This window comes from Haliotis rufescens, unplaced genomic scaffold, assembly GCF_023055435.1.
Source record: "Haliotis rufescens isolate VD_foot unplaced genomic scaffold, xgHalRufe1.0.p SCAF_36, whole genome shotgun sequence".
Classification (NCBI taxonomy): Eukaryota; Metazoa; Mollusca; class Gastropoda; order Lepetellida; family Haliotidae; genus Haliotis; species Haliotis rufescens.
The window spans coordinates 2768473-2789630 of record NW_025964068.1 but is presented as its reverse complement, the minus strand read 5'-3'; the positions used below and the strand labels follow the sequence as shown (position 1 = coordinate 2789630).

At 41.6% G+C, this 21158-nt stretch overlaps 1 protein-coding gene across 1 annotated transcript in view; it reads left to right on the top strand.

The window, feature by feature from the left end:
• The window catches only part of LOC125372113, a 144207-nt gene that overhangs the window by 14390 nt on the left and 108659 nt on the right, over window positions 1–21158 (top strand). Inside the window, exons 2-3 of the mRNA XM_048381151.1 lie at window positions 10451–11506; window positions 12502–12598. Of these exons, the coding sequence (XP_048237108.1) occupies window positions 10451–11506; window positions 12502–12598 (1153 nt within the window). The remainder of the gene's footprint in view (window positions 1–10450; window positions 11507–12501; window positions 12599–21158) is intronic.

Below are 21158 nucleotides of genomic sequence, written 5' to 3'. Positions count from 1 at the left end.
ATTTAAACCAAAGGCTGCAAGCTTGGGCAGTGATGAACACTTTTATGTTACATTTTAAGCAATGTTAGTGTAAAGTTTTAAAGTATTGAGGCCATAATAAGCACTAAGACCACTTTGAGCATGTGGCCCCTGTATTTGGTGGGCAGAAGGAGGGGTCCTGATTAAGACACCCAGTCAAGTCCCAACATGGTGCCTGATTATGACCTAATTCATCTTCATTGGTATAGTGTTTCAGCCAGTTGGGATAGAACAGAAGACACAGGAACAATGTGAAGTATGGTCCCACAATATTGTAAACATAAGCTTGGTCCAGATTTTACCATCTTCCTGAGGCAAGGGAGTTAACTGACTGTAAAAGTCCAGTTTCCACCCTTGCTGAACTACTGGAAGGCTGGAATTTCTTGGTTCGATCGTAGCGCCACCAGTGGCTATTACCAGTTATGTCCTTTCTATGTACCACCTACTGACCAATCAGATTCCACCATGATGGAACCATTCCATGATTCTCATCATGCTCATATAACTTGCATTTGCTTTAAACAAAATAACTGCCCAGTCAAGATGATCAAATCGATAATAAAAATCGATATTGTAATATAACAGGTCTTACTTCATGAAGTTCATTAAATCATCACCTTGATTACAAACTTGAAAAGTTTTGGAAAATATCTGTGGATGCCAAGTTGACGGTACGTACACATGCTTCGCAAAGCCTGCAATCGACTGAAAGCTACAGGCAGTTTACAAACTGGATGTTGATTTCATAATGTGATTTTGATTGGACTATAAATAGACTTGGTTAATCCAGCCAAATGTAATTCTATAATTCTAGCCTAGTTCAGCAAGAGTGGAAACTGGACTTTTATAGTCAGTTAACTCTCTTGCCTTCAGGGAAGATGAGATTTTACCAAGGAAAATTAATGACAATGATCAGAAGAGTTGGAAAAAGCTGTATGGTAAATACAAATTCCATAAAACATGATGTAGATCTTACTGTCTACTGATTACCAGGACCTTCATGAAGGCAGGTGGGTGATAACTGGGTTCTCCAGGAATTACAGAGGGTGCCAACCCCCTTTTGGTGCGCCAGATGCCGAGCCCTGTAAATTGGTATTCTGGACACCGCAGTGCACTTCACTGGATGCAGAGAAATGTTTACCTGGTATGCAGAGGCCAATATTTCAGTGTTGAAATTTCTTTTTTTCAATGAGTCAAAAACAATGAAATATTTAACCCTAGGATTATGAGCATGCATGGTCATGCATTTTATTTGAAAACCCAAGTTTAATTTACTTGTACCAGCTGTGTACACTGATATCACTCAAGAGTTCTTACCTTGGATGCCAAGACAAATTAAGTGGTATGCCGGATGCCTTAGAGAAGGGCTTGGCACCCTCATATCTGTCCCCTGATCTGTGGTAGGGCGCATGTTTCATGGAATCTCAGATCTTTGTCATTATGTCATATGTTCTATCTATGTTCATCCTTCTTTTATGAGTGTTCAGAATAATGAAGTTGGATTTAGTCAGTAAAATGTTCAGTACCCTATGATGCTAACAATAACAGATACTACCCTCACAGAAGGTTCACCACAGCCAAATGGGCTTTAATGACTGGCCTTGTAGGACGGCCATGTGACATGTAATAACATGTTCAAGCACAGATATGAGTTACAATAATCTGATCAAGTCAATAATTGGCATGGTGGTGTAATGAGGTGGGGGACGTGAGGTAGGGGGGGTGGTGTAGCTGAGCTGATTATCCCTGGCCATGGTTGTGTGTGTTCAGCCCTGCCCCAGGGGTGATTTACAGACCTGATACAGCTGGAACACACTGGGATAAGCAGGACAGCCGGTGGGATCAGCCGCTAATACACAACCACCTGCTGCAGATTGACTTAATCCTTCTGACTTGGGATTATCACAGTTACTTGCTTATCATGCGGTTGACTACTGTACTTAACATACTTCAGCTGTCATTACTGTCTGTTTGGGCAAAGACAATAACTGCCCATGCTTGATCATGTGGATGTTGCTGCTAGTACAAGTGATCATGTCAGTGGTTGTTGACTTCAAGTCATTTTGTCTGTGTATATGTTGAAGCTACTTGTAACATTATATCAGTATTTGGGTGAATTCAGGACTTAGTCAGAATATGTTCTTTACAAAAAGTAAAATATCAGTTTTGTCTGAAATTCAGTGTGTCAGGATGGTGAATGTGTGTTTACCTGGTGAATGGGAGTATGATGGTGACTCGGAGAGTGTCAGGATGGTGACTGGGAGTGTGTCAGGATGGTGACTGGGAGTGTGTCAGGATGGTGACTGGGAGTGTGTCAGGATGGTAAATGGGAGTGTGTCAGGATGGTGAATGGGAGTGTGTCAGGATGGTGAATGGGAGTGTGTCAGGATGGTGACTGGGAGAGTGTCAGGATGGCGACCGGGAGTGTGTCAGGATGGTGACTGGGAGAGTGTCAGGATGGTGAATGGGAGTGTGTCAGGATGGTGACTGGGAGAGTGTCAGGATGGTGACTGGGAGAGTGTCAGGATGGTGAATGGGAGTGTGTCAGGATGGTGACTGGGAGAGTGTCAGGATGGCGACCGGGAGTGTGTCAGGATGGTGACTGGGAGAGTGTCAGGATGGTGACTGGGAGAGCGTCAGGATGGTGACTGGGAGTGTGTCAGGATGGTGACTGGGAGTGTGTCAGGATGGTGAATGGGAGTGTGTCAGGATGGTGACTCAGAGAGTGTCAGGATGGTGAATGGGAGTGTGTCAGGATGGTGACCGGGAGTGTGTATGGATGGTGACTGGGAGAGTGTCAGGATGGTGACCGGGAGTGTGTATGGATGGTGACTGGGAGAGTGTCAGGATGGTGACTGGGAGAGCGTCAGGATGGTGAATGGGAGTGTGTCAGGATGGTGACTGGGAGTGTGTCAGGATGGTGAATGGGAGTGTGTTAGGATGGTGACTCGGAGAGTGTCAGGATGGTGACTGGGAGAGTGTCAGGATGGTGACTGGGAGTGAGAGTTTGTCAGGATGATGTGAATTGGTTTGTGTCAGGACTCCCATTCACCATCCTGACACACTCCCATTCACCATCCCGACACACTCCCATTCACCATCCCGATACACTCCCATTCACCATCCCGACACACTCCCATTCACCATCCCGACACACTCCCATTCACCATCCTAACACACTCCAATTCACCATCCCGACACACTCCCATTCACCATCCCAACACACTCCCATTCACCATCCTGACACACTCCCATTCACCATCCTGATACACTCCCATTCACCATCCCGACACACTCCCATTCAACATCCTGACACACTCCCATTCAACATCCTGACACACTCCCATTCACCATCCTGACACACTCCCATTCACCATCCTGACACACTCCCATTCACCATCCCGACACACTCCCATTCACCATCCCGACACACTCCCATTCACCATCCCGACACACTCCCATTCAACATCCTGACACACTCCCATTCACCATGGGCCTCTGTACCTCTCCACTGGGGGTGTCACCTGGATCTCTGTCCCTCCCAAATGGGGGTGTCACCAGGGTCTCTGTCTCATACTGGGGGTGTTACTGGGTCTATGCTCCTCTCCACTGGGGGCGTCACCTGGATCTCTGTCCCTCCCCACTGGGGGCGTCACCTGGATCTCTGTCCCTCCCCACTGGGGGTGTTACCTGGGTCTCTGTCCCTCCCCACTGGGGGTGTTACCTTGGTCTCTGTCCCTCCCCACTGGGGGTGTTACCTGGGTCTCTGTCCCTCCCCACTGGGGGTGTTACCTGGATCACTGTCCCTCCCCACTGGGGGTGTCACCTGGATCTCTGTCCCTCCCCACTGGGGGTGTTACCTCGGTCTCTATCCCTCCCCACTGGGGGTGTTACCTGGGTCTCGGTCCCTCCCCACTGGGGGTGTTACCTGGGTCTCTGTCCCTCCCCACTGGGGGTGTTACCTGGGTCTCTGTCCCTCCCCACTGGGGGTGTTACCTGGGTCTCTGTCCCTCCCCACTGGGGGTGTCACCTGGATCTCTGTCCCTTTTCACTGGGGGTGTTACCTGGGTCTCTGTCCCTCCCCACTGGGGGTGTTACCTGGGTCTCTGTCCCTCCCCACTGGGGGTGTCACCTGGATCACTGTCCCTCCCCACTGGGGGTGTTACCGGGATCTCTGTCCCTCCCCACTGGGGGTGTTGCCTGGGTCTCTGTCCCTCCCCACTGGGGTTGTTACTCATGTCTGTGTTCCACTGATCCGATCTGATCCATTATCACTGGGATCAAGTGTTAACCATATAATTAGTCTTTCTGTATTATCCAGAATAAACACAAACCTGGTAGGCATGGATCCTTCTGATCTAATCTTTCAGGCATTGTGTTGTGGATCTCTCTACTTGTCCTACAGTAATGTATTCTCAGTGTGGATTGTCACCACTGTAGATGTTGTTTGCAATGATTGCACCCTATTTGATGTATTATTACACTGAACATAATATTGCTATGAACATATGTTTAACCTAATTCTGTATAAGGTATGAAGGGTCTGTTTTTTCCCTAGAGGACAGTATTGATATGAGGAAGTGGCCAGCTTTAGTTGAGCCTAAACAAACTTGACTTAAACATTGTACAAATAGTTCAGATTTTTGTCAGTGAAGTCAGAGATATGTGTGACCTTTCAGCCTTAAGGAAGGACATTCAGAAAACTACTCCCAAATTGTTTTGTTTGCTGTCTTTGTTGTAACACATGGACTTTAAGTTCACAATTAATGAACTGGCTAAATTGGCAAGTTGAGCTTTTGGTGTTTCATGTACAAAATATTTTGATGCTGGTGGTTTTACTTATGCAATTTATACTAAATTGTCAAATGTCACCGCCAGGGGAGACATGGGTTGGAAATCATGTGTCACTAAGCAACGTATAGAAGTATTTCGTTTATTCTTCCGCCTTAACAGTATGGAAATTATAAGATTGTCCCGTGTCATTCATGCTTTGTCAAGTAAAAGAGGGCGCTCATGGGAAAAGGAAGTTAACAAGCTAGCTAGAAACTTAAACGTCCTCGACTTGATCGATGTCCATTCGATGACACGTGGTCAGTTCACCCTCATTAAGCAAAAATTATTTGAAGTGGATGAAACTGCTTGGTTTTCAGAGTTGTGGAATGATGCTAATAACTATAATGGTAATAAGCTGAGGACCTATAGATTGCTTAAGAAGGATGTAGCGCCTGAGCCCTATGTCTTATCAAATTATATCCATAGACACGCCAGAAAATATTTGGCACTTTTACGCAGTGGCAGCCTCCCCAATAACATTGAAATATGAGGTACAGTCATCCCCCTGTCCCCCTTCAGGATAGAACTTGCCCTTTTTGTTTTAACTCAGTAGAGACTGAGGTCCACTTCTTAATTGATTGTAACATGTTTGATGATTTACGTTATGATGTAATGAACGCTATGTGTGAATGTATGCCAGATTTCATGAACTTATCTTCAACCGAGAAATTTATAACATTACTCAGATGTGAACACGGGTGTTATACTCTTTGTAAGCTAATTGATCAAATGTTCCAAAGACGCTTGTCACTCATTTAATGCTGTTTGCGCTTTTCTGCATGTATGCTATTATGTTTGCGAATAGTAGTATTTCTACTTGTGATCAATGTTATACTTGTACTGTTTATGTTGAGTGTCGGTGAGGATAAATGCACCTCTGTGTTGGATGTGTGTGTGTGTGTGGGGGGGCATATAATGTACGTATGGTGTGTGTGCGTGCGTGTGTGTGTGTCTGGGGGCATATAATGTACGTATGGTGTTTGCGTGTGTGCGTGGGTGTGTGTGCGTGCGTGCGTGCGTGTGCGTGTGTGTGTGTGTGTGTGTGTGATATAATGTACGTATGGTGAGTGCATGCCTGCGTTTGTGTGTGTGTGTGGGGGGGCGTATAATGTACGTATGGTGTGTGTGTGCGTGAGTGCGTGCGGTATGGTGTGTGGTGGGGTTTGGGTGGGTGTGTCAGTGTTTAAGTGTTTGTGTATGATTGTGTGCATGACTTTATAAGTAATTTGGCGTGTGTGTCTGCGTGTGCGTGCATGCATGTTCATAACCCAATCTTAACTTTAAACATTGTGTTAGAATATGTGTTTATCTACCTTATCCAGATCATGACGTTATAATTTGCTTTTATGTCTAAGTGTCTCGTAGGCCATACCTGGTCGGATGTTATATTGTATTGTTTGTGTACGTGTTTTAGTATGAAGTGTATATATCATGTGACACTATAATAAACATTATTCTCTCTCTCTCCCTGTATTGCAACAACAGTGGCTGCTGTTGCTGTCTGTGTGGGCTTGGGAAAGGGAGGTCACTCTGTAGACCATGATGGAGATGAAGCAGGGTGTGGAGTCATCCCACCTAGTCAGCTTGTTGACGGGGTTGACCTCTTTGGTCATGTGGACAAGGCGTCTGACCTCAGATCAAAAGGACCAAGGTTCAAATCCTATCACTGGACTCGGACATTTTATGACTGCTACAGTGGCACCCGATGTGGGGCTGAGCATGATCATATAGAACTTGAGTAAAATAAGTCTCCCAATGCGGCCCCAGAAGTGCCTTCTGTTGACGGAGTATGCAGCAGGGCGTGGAGTCATCCCGCTAATGACATCCTTACCTTGTGAGCTTGCTGATGGGGTAGTCCTCTTTGGTCATGTGCATAAGGCGTCCGACCTCAGAACAGGTCTGTGGTTCGAATCCTATCATGGGATTCGGATATTTTATGCTTGCTACAGAGACATCGGGCAGCAGCATCTAACTGTTGTATTTAGAGCCACAATTGGGAGGGACATACACTTCATTCACAAATGGAGTTATTCCATTAAATATTGGTCTATTTATAAAGCTTATTCTGGTTGAATAGACATAATGTGATAATGCATGAAGTGCTTGGAAATCAAAGTCTGCATGGGTTGCCAAGTGGCCTGATATGTCTGAGGCTCCACATTCCCTTGTCCCCTGTATATATCTATATTATTGGTAATTCTTATGACTACACAATGTCTATTACATCAGTGCCAAAATATACCCGAGGGAAGGATAATACACTAGACAGTAAACAGTCTGCTGAATTTAAACAGAAAATAACCCTAACTCAGTGATTTATCGAAAAATTAGGTCTTTTCCATAAATCCAGTATTTTGGGGGTGCTGACCAGTATTTGGTGCACATAACCTGAAATCACCTCTAAAGGCCTGTTTTCGGAATAATGTCAAGGACATATACAAATATGTTGTAATTGTCCCTAGAATTACTGCTACATGTGTGTCCAATTCCCCAATTGTGACATCCTCAATTGATTCCTAGCAGCCTTTGTCCCATGCGACCTTCCAGACATTGACCATCTATTACATCCCCTCTGCTTCTGATGAAGTCACGTTTGGTTATAACTTCACTTCCGATGGCCTCGACATTATTCCCATGAGTATGACCTGTCCTACACCTGGAAGACATCAGGTAGTCACAGGTTAGCCTGCCCTCCAAGACTGTAAGGTGGGGAACTGCTTGATGATGGGTGTGCCCCTGACAACTGGAGACAACTTGTTTTACACATACTGAGACTGCTTTCCCTGAAGTAAGGCAGGTAGACAATGCCCTGATTTCCTTAGCAGTGAAAGTGTTGGTGGGGGGAAGAAAATCATTGCATTGAACCATTGTTTATTTTAAGAAGCATAATTGCGAGAATGAGAGAATTCTTAACCAGCTCTTTTCCCACCTCAATATGGTCAACCATTCCATGACATTTTTTTTTTAAAAAAGGTGAAAAAACGCTGCACCAAAGACTTTTGCACTAATATTATATGCGCACGTGTGTGCGTGTGTGCATGCGTCCATACGTTATTTATGTTTGGCTTGTTATTAAAGTGATTGGTGATAGCTGTACACTGTGTACTATTGAGACGACTGATTTCCCCATACCAAGGAATACCGTACTGTATGTACTTCCTGCACCAGGGGTATGTTCTTCTGGGAAAAAGCCTGGCGGAAGAGGTTATTATACAAGCATGTGTATTGTGTATCATAATGATTTTACAAAACGTGTCAGAATTTTTGCATTTCCTGGGCAAAGTGAGGGTAATACATGAATTTACACAAGTGTCATGTATTAATTTCTTTATTACCCATTATTTTTTAATCTTAAATATTCTGACGCATCGCGATACTTGTCCCATGATATGATACATAATACACGTGGGCCTGTTTATAGATACGCCATGATACGGAATGCTAATCTTAAGTACAGTGTTCCTCACTATTGCACCCTTCAATAAAGCGCTAACTTAGTTATAGCGTGGGGTTAAGCATGGCTCCCAAAACTTACTTACATTTTACATTTCGTTAAATGTCATATTTGTGGCAATTTGACTATTATATGTCAACATAATGTTTTCGCAATTGAAATACATGTAGCGCGGAAAATCCCTACGGTGACTGGTCAAATTGTTCCATACGTAAAAATGTCCTGCCATAGCAATCACCTGTATCAAACTGCAGTGCTTATGGTTCTTATAATTTTAAATATATATAGTAAAAGCTGCAACTAAAGTAACACGATTTTGGACGATATTATTCCTGATAAAACAATAATTTCAGAAACACTTTCTTCCAACCATTGCAACATTCCATTTTCAAGTTTTATCATTGGGTACTTTTTAACTGAATCGCCGGTAGATTGGGAGAAATGTGTGTACAGCTGATTGCTATTCTCAGCTTAGTTTACAAGAAAATACACACGGTAATCTTAATCTCTGCATATAAAACAATGCCTATGAGAGAAAAAATACAATTTCAATGGCAAATCATCGTGTTTAGTGATGTTTTATTTACCAAGTGTGTTATACCTGTTCGTTCACATGAATTCATGGAAGGGATACGATGTGTTTTTTTATAGTGCATAACACTCGATAAATCTTTTTTCACACTATGAATCATAAACAACTACAATTCCAATCTTTTACGAAACTCTGAAATGTACATAGTAGATCGTGTTAGGTAGGCAGAGCATGTGTTGTGTTGGTCATCTACCCCTATGGCTCCACCTCCGTTAAGACTCAACAGCAGGAGTGAGTGAGTGAGTGAGTATGGTTTTACGCCGCTTTTAGCAATATTCCAGCAATATCACGGCGGGGGACACCAGAAATGGGCTTCACACATTGTACCCATGTCGGGAATCGAACCCGGGTCTTCGGCGTGACGAGCGAACGCTTTAACCACTAGGCTACCCGACCGCCCCTCAACAGCAGGAGACAGTACCCATCCGTGACTATCACTTTACAAGGTTTACATTTTAATTTTTCTGAAAAAGAACCTGAAGCTGAACTATTCAGACTGTGAAGTACATTGATTATTTTCTGCTGTTTGAACTTTGAAGTTTTCTGTTGTTTTGAAATTTGAAGTGTTTTGAAGGAAAGCTAAACAACTTCAGTAGTCTTGTTATTATGAAATAATTTTGACAGTTCCAAAATCATGAAAGGTCCAATCTTGACATGCTTAAAGTATTGAAACTTAATAAATGCTGAAGTACTGTTGTTTGTTTTTATCGTTGAGTATTGAGTAAGGTATCGTATAGTGACCAGAATATCAAGATACGTATTGTATCGTGACCTTCCTGTATCACTGCAGCCCTACTTTTGAGCTCCCCTTTAAATAAATGCACTGATCACGACTGCTGTTGTAGATTTCCACAATTGTTGAATGATGTCAACAATCTTCACCTATGACATCGTTTCTAGTGTGGTGTTACATCACAGTAAGTTTTAAATGACATCGACAATGCCATCCAGATGACAGAAACAATACACTGGTGAGCATGAAGGCATATTTGTCCCAGTGCACAAAGGATACTTGGGGGAGTGGGGAGTGGAGAGACAGGTACAGTGGTGTATGTGGCTGGGGAGACAGGTACAGTGGTGTATGTGAGTGGGGAGTGGGGGAGACAGGTACAGTGGTGTATGTGAGTGGGGGAGACAGGTACAGTGGTGTATGTGAGTGGGGGAGACAGGTACAGTGGTGTATGTGAGTTGCGGAGACAGGTACAGAGGTGTATGTGAGTGGGGGAGACAGGTACAGTAGTGTATGTGAGTGGGGAGTGGGGGAGACAGGTACAGTGGTGTATGTGAGTGACGGAGACAGGTACAATGGTGTATGTGAGTAGGGGAGACAGGTACAGTGGTGTATGTGAGTGGGGAGTAGGGGAGACAGGTACAGTAGTGTAAGTTGGATTTCAATTGATTATGGGCAATACATAGGATTATTATTCTTAGATTCCATGGGAAATAGTTTGATTAAGGATGATTACCATAAACAGTGCATTAAGCATGTTCAGGAGTTATTAAATAGTTATTCTGTTGCAATTTTATTCTAGTGTTATTTTGTCCTGTTTCAGTTGGATGCTTGTACTAGTTTTGAAGAGAGGAGAAAGATACGAGCTGCCATTCGCCAGCTGAAAGATGGGGCAGTGAAATCTCACAGTTTCTCTGTCAAACCATTTGTCTCAAGTGCATTAGACAATAAGGATGCAGGGACTGGTGTAGCTCGACCCAGTCTAGGTCTTCACAGGACATCCAGTGACAACTTCAACAGCATTTCCCAACGCAGGAGCTACCACTGCGGTACATCTTCAAGTGATGGCACAACTAGGTCCAGCAGTGGGGATTCCTGGACACCATCAGGGGATAGCAATAGAGTGCCCAGGCACAGTGGACACTTATCAAGCTCAGAGGGGAGAAACGGTGTGGATAGATACAGTTCTAGGTATTCCTCTGGAGGCACAACAGACACTAGAACAGAGGTATTGCCGCCGAGGAGTTTTCATTCATCTACCTCAAATAGCAACAGCAATCCAAATTCCAGATCATATGCTGCATCCTCTGCAGATGGTAACAGTGTAACTCAACTGAGGAGCTCACATCTCTCTACATCTGCCAGCATCTTGTGTCCAAGCAGTGTAGTCTCTGTCGGGCCATCCACAGACTGTGTATCTAGTCACACCTCCAGGGTGGAGTCGCACCATCCAATCATCAAAGCAGGACATGACAAACATAGTAATGCCAGCAGAATTCTCGTTCATATTCGAGAGTCATTAAACTCTGTGGTGTTAAGAAAAAATGTTTTAAATATCCATTCAACTCCACCACAGACCTCGAGCAGTGTTAACTTCAGGAACGGTGTTTCCAATGCCCTCACCGACCTTGCATCAGAGGGGTTGGCAACTCCTCTCCAGGAGGTGAGCAGTGCTTGTGTGAGCAGTGCCAGGTCAGTGTCACTCAGCTCTGATGATCTCACCAGAAGCAGTGACAACATCCCTCGATGGCGCAGTGCCTCCTACACCTCTATACCGGGGGCAGATAACAACATAAAACAGAAGACCGCTGCAAGTGCTTTGGTGATAAATGACTCTGTTATAGAAAACTGCAAATCTGAGGAATACCTGCAATACCTGGTAAGCTAATGAAAGATAAATCTAGTCTGCATTCTTGAGGTTACCAAATAGGTAAACATTTACATCATTAATTCTTTAATATGCGTTTTGAAGTAGTACAAGATGACATCTTTGTTACTTGTCTACAACAGTAAGGGTATACATGGAAACAAGTTAATTGTTACTGTAATTAATGTCTTCCAGGTCTAAGTCAGGATCAGTGGAAAGGAAACTATTTGTTACAATAGGGTCCTAAAGACATACCAATGCACACTTCCAGGAAAACTGGCGATGTTTAGATAATGTTTGTGAGAGATGAGAACAGGTTATTTCAAAGGCAGACTTAAAGAATGACATATGATATAGTTATCATGCTTGTGAGTTTGAGATGGTAAATATCCTCTATTAGGAATTAACACTATGTATTTTGCCAAGGCTTGCTAAATAAAATGTTTAGTCAAATCCCGGGACCTGAACCATGCCAATAACCCCTCACTTGAGAACCGCTATTTCTGTGATTAAATGTTATCTAATATTTGCCCAACAAACAATCTTTCAACTGATTTGGCCTCCTATTCAACACAGTGTAGTGGGTTGTCCTGTAGTGAGTTGTCCTGTAGTGAGTTGTCCTGTAGTGAGTTGTCCTGTAGTGAGTTGTCCTGTAGTGAGTTGACCTGTAGTGAGTTGTCCTGTAATAAGTTGTCCTGTAGTGATTTGTCCTATATTGAGTTGTCCTGTAATGAGTTGTCCTCTAGTGAGTTGTCCTGTAGTGATTTGTCCTGTAGTGAGTTGTCCTGTAGTGTGCTGTCCTGTATTTGGTTGTTCTGTAGTGGGTTGTCCTGTAGTGAGTTGTCCTGTAGTGGGTTGTCCTGTAGTTAATTATCCTGTAGTTGGTTGTCCCGTAGTGAGTTGTCCTGTAGTGAGTGGTCCTGTAGTGACTTGTTCTGTAGGGTTGGTTGAGATGTGCTGAAGTGAGTTGTCTTGAAGGTTTTGACAGTGATATGTGTTTATTTCAGCTATTGAGATCCTCAGAATTTGTAGAAAGACGAAAACTTAGAACCAGGATAAGAGAACTACGTGAAAACAGAGAAGACAAGGACCTTGTTGAGAAAGGTAACATCTTTGAGACTATTTTTTTCTCCCTGTAGAATTACTCTGAAAACAATGAATGGCCAACAGGACCATCACAAATCTTGTGTTTATGGATCATATTATGGTATGACAGAGCCATCCCTGAGAATTGTTCTACTCAATGTCTGAATCATAATTGAAACATTTTCAGAAGGGTTGTTCCCTTTACTTATGCCTCGCCCAACAGCTCCTGTGATGGTGACTACCCCAAGAAACAGGCCTACCATAGACAATTGTCTTAGCGCCACATACACATGATAAGTTGTTCATGCATGACACCCATAGCAGGACCACACTGCAGGACACCCATAGCGTGACAGCGGCCTGTGACATTGGTGTGTGAAATTGGTGTGTGACAGCAGTGCTTCAGAGCAGTGCGTTACAGTGTGTGACTGCGGGGTAGTGACAGTGGTTTGTGACTGTGTGTGACAGTGGTTTGTGACAGCCCTGTGTGACAGCTTTGTGCAGGAAGTGACAGGCGGTGTGTGACTTCAGTGCATGACTGCAGTATGTGACTGTGACAGCAGGGTGTAACAGTGTGTGACAGTGGTGTGTGACAGTGATAGCAGTGTGTGACAGTGTGTGACAGTGGTATGTGACTGCAGTTTGTGAAAGTGGTGTAAAGTGTGTGACAGCAGGGTGTGACAGTGATGTGTGACAGCGGTTTGTGACAGCAGTTTGTGAAAGCAGTGTGTAACAGTGGTTTGTGACAGCAGTGTGTGACAATGGTGTAAAGCGTGTGACAGCAGGGTGTGACAGTGGTGTGTGACAGCGGTTTGTGACAGCAGTATGTGACTGACAGCGGTGTGTAAAAGTTGTGTGTGACAGTGATTGCAGTGTGTAACGGTGTGTGACAGGCGGTGTGTGACAGCAGTGTATGACAATGGTTTGTGACTGTGTGACAGTGGTGTGTGGTGTGTGACAGCAGGATATGACACTGGTTTGTGGCGGTGTGTGACAGCGGTGTGTGACAGCAGTGTGTGACAGTGTATGTGACAGTGGTTTGTGACAGCAGTGTGTGACTGATTTGTGACAGCAGTGTGTGACTGTCTGTGACAGTGGTTTGTGACAATGGTGTGTGACAGCAGTGTGTGACACTGGTGTGTCACGACCGTTTGTGACTGTGTGAGTGGTTTGTCACAGCAGTGTTGACAGTGTTTTGTGACAGTTTGTGTGACAGTGTGTGACAGCAGTGTGTGATAGCAGTGTGTGACTGTGTGTGACAGTGGTTTATGACAGCGTGTGACAGAAGAGTTTTACAGTGGTGTGCGGTGTGTGACAGCAGTGTGTGACTGTGACAGTGGTGTGTGACTGTGTGACTGGTTTGTGACAGCAGTGTTTGACAGTGATTTGTGACAGCAGTGTTTGACAGTGGTTTGTGACACCTCATGTGACAGCAGTGTGTGACTGTGTGTGACAGTGATGTGTGACTGTGTGACAGTGGTTTGTGACAGCGGTGTGTGACAGCAGTGTGTGACAAGAGTTTTACATTGGTGTGCGGTGTGGGACAGCAGTGTGTGACTGTGTGACAGTGGTTTGTGACCGCAGTGTGACAAGAATTTGACATTGGTGTGCGGTATGTGACAGCAGTGTGTGACAGTGTGTGTGACAGGTGTGTGACAGCAGAGTGTAATGGGGCTTGTGACATTGGGTGTGACAACAGTGTGTGACAGTGGTGTGCGACAATGGTATGTGAGAGCAATGTGTGACAGGGGTGTGTGACAACTGTGTGACAGTGGCGTGTGAGATCAGGACTGAGTGTGTCATGCAGGAACAGTGTGAGCAATATGTTGGAACTAAGCAAAGCTGTATTCCTTTATTTATTCAGGTATTAATACAGGTGTAAAACTGCTCTATTGAAGTTGCTTGAGCCATGGTCATACAATATCCAAATGGTCTGCTTCAACAGATAATACTACACGGGTTATGAGGGGTTTGCTTGGACCAAGATAATATGTGGTAGAGACAGATTTAATCATGTTGATACTGTGAGTAGTCAAAACCATTGATTTGTGGGTCAGGCCAGGATCAGCTAAGCTGTGTTATCACACACTCTGATCCATAGAGCTTTGTAGGGAAGAGGTCTAGGTCAGAGTTTGTAACCAGATTGATAAAATGACATGCAAACATTTCCAGACTGAAGCTCATGCATGATTGGATGTATGTCTTCCTTCCAGTGAATACCCTGAGATATGCTGGTATACATGGTATATTTCATCTCAGTCAGCAAACAAGTGTTTAATAATCTTTACTAATTATGATATTGTGATGTAGGAACTTTGGGATGGCGTGTAAATGGTTATGGTCAAGTGAACCTTATTGTAGGGAGTGATGACCGTGTTAGTACCATCATACTGAACTGCCACTGCAGACACCAGCCTAGAGGTGCTGGAAGTGATGTAGTAGGGGCGCTCTGTCATCATTTGTCCACATTATGGAAGACATGTGTCTGCAGGGCTGTCTCTACTTTCATTGTCATCAGATTTCAATCTGTTTCTCTACCTGGTGTTGGCACAGACAATTTTTAAATGATGTACGGTGTATCTTCACCTCCGGTGTTATCAGAGCAGAAGCAATTCCTATGCATCATCTACCACAGGGACACATCAATAAAACATCCACCTATTGGGGCTACTTCTCCAGGGTGCACTTGCACAAAGAGCTCTTAGTGTTAAGGTTATCGTTACTTCCTTACCTTAACATAGGCATATGATAGTTGTAGCGCAAAGGTCACTTTATGCAAGTGGGCCCAGGTCCCTGTCAGTAGTCTGATAGTTTGACTCTATTTGTATCTGGTAGATTTATTGCCAGGAAAAACTGTAAACCTTGTTGATGTTAAATGACCACATGTAGATAAGACACTATATTTTGATCATTAGCTCTATAGGTGATCGAACCTATACATTGATGATGGAGAAAAGTCTAGCCTAAGCTAATTGCAGTTTTGTGAATTGAGCAACAATCTTCCTTGTAACCTCTTCTACTCACATGTTTCATTATCCAGTTCAATCTTAGTTTATTATATAGAGACAATGTCTTACACAGAAATGTGTAGCTGCTCTGGGGTAGATCCCCACTGATCATGCTGATGTCCTGTGTTGTGTGTTGTTTTACGGGATGCCTGTATGATGTGGAATCATTTGGCTGTATGGACCTGCATCACACTTCCCTGTCTCACTGTGGGCTGGGATGTTCCTCCCAGGCGTCCTTTGTTTGCCGGCACCCACAACACATCTGCTCATGATCATGCTTGCCAGGAAAGGTCAAATCTGTCTCAGACACATTGGAGTGAACAAGCTTGTGAGGGGGACATACATCCAAGAAACCACACCTACTTGGATCTGGAGTAAATATTTGTGTGCTGTTCAAATAGTTGACATAGATTCCAGCAGTGATAGCTTCAGTCCTTGTGATATTCCTACAAATACTCATGTTGTATAGCAATGGGCAGAATAAATGTGACAGTTTCAAGATTCAATAATTTAATCAATAATACAAATTTTGTTCTCAGATTTTGCACACGCTTGTATACAACTATTGTCTTATAAGTTATTTAAAATATCATCACTAGTCAGTAACTGCTGCATTACTGTCCAGACACTGTTGGATATGATGCTCCATGCTGTCTATCAAACTGTCATTTTCAATTGGGTTTAGATCTGGCGAAGCTGCAAAGAAATTTCAATATTATGTTTTTTGCTGTGAAGCCAGGTAAGGGTGAATTGCAAGGTGTAAAAAGAGGTGTTAACATGTTGAGGTTGAAAGGGAATTACACTTTGGGTGTTATTTGAATCTAGGATGCCCACTGAGAACTTAGGAACCATTTTTTAACACTTTCCATCCCTTGGCTGTCTTTTTCTTGGAATCCAAAAGAAGTGGAACTCTGGTTCATCTGTGAAAGTTCTTTCCTTTCATGTCATTGCACCACTCAACTCTCTTTGCCGTATGAGATGCATTCATGAGGGGAATTTTATGAGGCACATGTTTTGCATACCTGGAACGTTTAGCCTTTAGCCTGCTGAATTATTTTCACACTTCTTACCCTGCCTGCTGGATTAATTTTAGCATAAGGCACTGTAAAGAGGGTGGGTGATTTCAAACAGTCGGTGCCTCATTAAACAAGGGCCAATTGAAGAAATATTTTGCACATTTATTCCTGATAGAAAACTACACAATACTATATAAAAATATCCCGGTGTTTTCAATCAAAGCGAACACAAAATTTGTAAATTTTCTTGAACTTACCTGAATTGTGTTATTGAAGGTGGTTTGCATTTCATGCTAGGAAAATTTTAATATCGTAACATTTGTGCAAATTGATTTCAATAATCATATCTCCGATATCCTAATTTTAATTGAGTAAAAATTCGTTTTTTTTTATCGGCATATAACAGCGCTATGGTAAATCATGAACCATTTCAGTAAATTTATTATCTAAACGTTAAACAGAAAAATAACTTAATTTTCGAGGTCATCATGTCGGTTGCAGAAATACGAATATTCGGGTTAATCTGACGTGTCATGTTATAAAATTTGCAGGAAACAATTAATGACTTATAAATATTCACTAATCCTAATTTCAACCGTTTTGTCATGATGCTAGCAGACGTCTTAAAATCAAACATGGCGCGCTTCGCCCGACCTCCGCATAACTTATTGCTATTTTAATATCAATAAAGTTTACATTGTCTTTATAAATATAACTTGGCGAAAGTTGACGATCTTCTCAATCGAAGAATGTTTTATTTGTCATATTCCGATTAATATGATGAGAGAAAAACGAAAATAAAGATCGTGAATTCTGACAGCACAATTTCAATAAGTGCAAAGGTCACCGGATGTGATGTCACAGACAGGGGTAGTCTGCTGATAATCTTTCGTAACAAAACAATTACAGTAAATTTTGAAATAGTTCGCCTATCACATACAGCAAAAACATAAGTCGATACACAGTATCAGTAATCACCACTAACATGAAATAAAAATGTGACTTTGACAATATAATTGGCATATTAGTTAATCCGTTTGACCTTGCATGCTCCCGTGACCCGGAAACGGTAGACGATAAATCAACATGCCACATGCAAGTTTCTCGGTATCTTTTATCTGAACTTCTGTTGATATTTAAGAATCACCATTCGATGTTACGGTGAATATAAATGGGACATGATTCATATTTCTGCGATGTACACGCTGATAAATTTCACTACAACAAGTGTATCCCACGTAATACATCTATGGATATCGTCGATCAGCAAGATCACCCTCTACAACAGGTGCGCGAAAATGGGCTTGACAAAACGTGTTTCAAAATAACATCACCGCGTTGATGAATATGATAGGGTATATATAAGCAATAAAATGCTACGTACATATTTTCTGTGTTAGTACCACATTACATTTGGGATAGTTTTCCTTTCGGGAATACATTCATAGATTCTAGCATGATTTTAGAACAGTTTCACGAAGGATTTCTAAATTTATTCCAAAAATATGAAGACCACCATGCTGCGTATTGATGATAGATTTGTAATTGTTTAATTATTTACAGCTGTTTACAGGTTTTTAAATTTTAAGTTATATTTAGTAGTTATTTTTTTCGACAATGATGGTGTGTGGGGATAGTAAATATTGGTCTTTGCATCAGCACAGTGTAACTGATCAAACTTCAATTATTATCTTTAGTTTAAACCTATTTTTTCAACAATTATTATCTTTCACTCTGAAAATCAACTATGTGAATAAGCTCTCTGATGTCAACATTTTAATTTTAGTATTCCATGAATAATGAATAAATCATATCCTTAACATATACATACTAAACTCATATGGACATTAATCTTGTGCATTATGTGGTTTGTTTCCAAATAAAACAATTCTGAAATATAATTTAATAGGAATATGATACATTAATACAGTAACAGTACTTGTAACAGTACATGACATTTTTGTTTGTTTAATCACAAGAACCATAGTGGCACATAAGCTGGTAAGTTAGCCATATGTTTCTTAGTAAATGCTATCTCAGTCTTCTGGTTGGAATGAAAAGAAACATGCCTGTGTACATGTTTACCCTTGCCAGATGTATTTTTTCCAGTCAGCCAATCCATTACTTTTGTTCACCTTATGTGGTCTATTTTATACATACAGGTACTGCTTCCAACCTGTTTTTCCTTTGTATGCAATCACAGAATCACATCTTCCTTAGCTGGTGTGTATAAAAGTATCACTGTCATCATGAAAAAAGAATTATAAAGGAAAGTCATATTTTCATTCAAAAACATATCTGTCTTTCCTTGAATACTCTTTGTCTAAGTGCCAGAAATGTCAAGTGTCATAAAAAAATTAAAAAAAAATTTTCATAAGGACTTTTCTTAGATGGACCTAGATCTAAGTCAAACCATGTGACAAGTTAGGTAGAATTATAACCTTATAAGCCCTCATTTCTGAGGTGTCCATATTGTTCACATTTTTATAAATTTTTAGGACAAAAAAGTGATCCGTGTTGATCTGCCTGTTTTGTTATGTAAAACAAATTCTTGTGTTAAAATTAGAAAAGGAATCAGACGAATTTGTTTTATCCCATTGATTCACAAAAAAACAGTTGAAATGTACACAGGTGACTTTTGTACCCAAAATTTCTAGTAATTTGTTACCCAAATGGGTAGATCTATGTGATTTTGTAGATCTAGATCTACCTAGTATTATTCCAAAGATATTCATCAATTTTGGTGTCTTAAACTTAACATAATATCAATTTCCTATCAAAACAATACATTCTATCTTAGGTTTAAAGGGGCACTGATCTAACGGACTGGTTGTTGCCTTTGTTATTGTTTTTCCCCCGTGAGTACCCGGATGATACGCAACGCAACTGAGCGTGACCAGAGACTGGGGTACCGTCTGGAAGGACAGCTAAATAAACTTGGAGGCTGGAGGCAATATTTGTTTTACGCATTTTTGAACACTGATTGGTTAACTGTGATCTATAAAGATTTCGACAAAGGGCGCATGTTAATTCATTTCTTCAGCCTAAACAAACAGACAAAAAGAACAAGGGAGCTCATCGGACGTCGTCATTTGGAAATACCCCAGATGGTTATAGTTTAATACTAAAAACAGTATCCATGCAGTGAAAGCATTTTCGGATTTCGGCTTGCGTCGATAATACGATTACTACTCCCTTGTTGTCATCCACGTTTTCTTGTATAACCCTACACTTGTGTATTTGTCGTCATTCACTTGATGCTCAGTTAATGAATTTATTACAGGTACAATTAGTGGTAGCACCACTTATATTACCTGACAAAGGTTCCCATTTGGCATTTATTGTGTCTGGGGTAATTATTCAATCTAAATCCAGGTTTGAAGTAAGGTGAAATGTGTGTTATGTAATATGCACGTGGCAGCCCAGCAAGAGATGATTGATCACTTGTTTTACTTTTTTTTGTAAATCAACGGATCGTTCCTAGTCATCAAAGGATTAACAGAAAATACGTTGATTGATTAATCACTGTTATCTTGCACAGTGGATATGTCAAGAGTGAGTGTTTACATGTCTAGGTTTACTAAAACAAAGGGAATACACTCATATCATGGCGCGAAGTGCCGATGTAAAAACAACATACTTTGTTCAAAGGGTTAACTGATAATACGTTGATTGATTGATCATTGTTATCTATCACTCAATGGAATTTTTAGGAACCGTGATCGCTATGAAAATAGTTGTCACGTGGGCTTTCTCAGCCGACCATTGAGACTTGACACCTATGTAAAACACCTGAAACAATCCAAGCGATCAGTTGAGAAACGAACACGGGTTATAATATCCCGAAACGATATATATCTTTTAAAATATTTGATTGTTACTGAGACACGTGACATCGAATAAGTTTCTTTGTACAGCTGCAGACGAGTGGGATATTGTTCCTTTGTGTGGATATTCACGGATACATTCCTCGAACAAGGAAGCTGCCTAAAACTTATACACATAAATTTGGTAGGTTGTAATTATGATATCTGCATTTTGTTTTCCTTCATTGGCTGTAGCATTGAACCGATTCGTTCTTGTTCCTCTACGTCTTGGTTGGGAAATTCTTCAGATTGACTAAAATTGATTAAGACGACCAAAAGGGCCTAACAACATCACAACAGATTATTATGTGGATTAGAAGCCAAACAACATAGAAATGTACTTTTCAACGTAACATTTTCAGTCTCTTGGTGATGACATTAAACATCAAAATGTTTGGAATTCGTTATCATAATAATACAGATGGAAATGTTTTTCAGTCACTTTGTAAAATAACTGAATATTTAGACGTTTAATAAATTTGTTACACATTTGACAGTAACAAAATATACACACTTTAAAAAAGCATATGCTCAGGTGAAATATATACTTTGTGTTGCAAGTCAAAATAGTGTAAACGAAAATGGCAAAATTACCAAGCTAGTGACTTATCAAAACTTCGTCACCATTACCGATGCTACTCACAAAGATACCTACATTTCCTTATTATCTCGAAAACTGTATTTCATT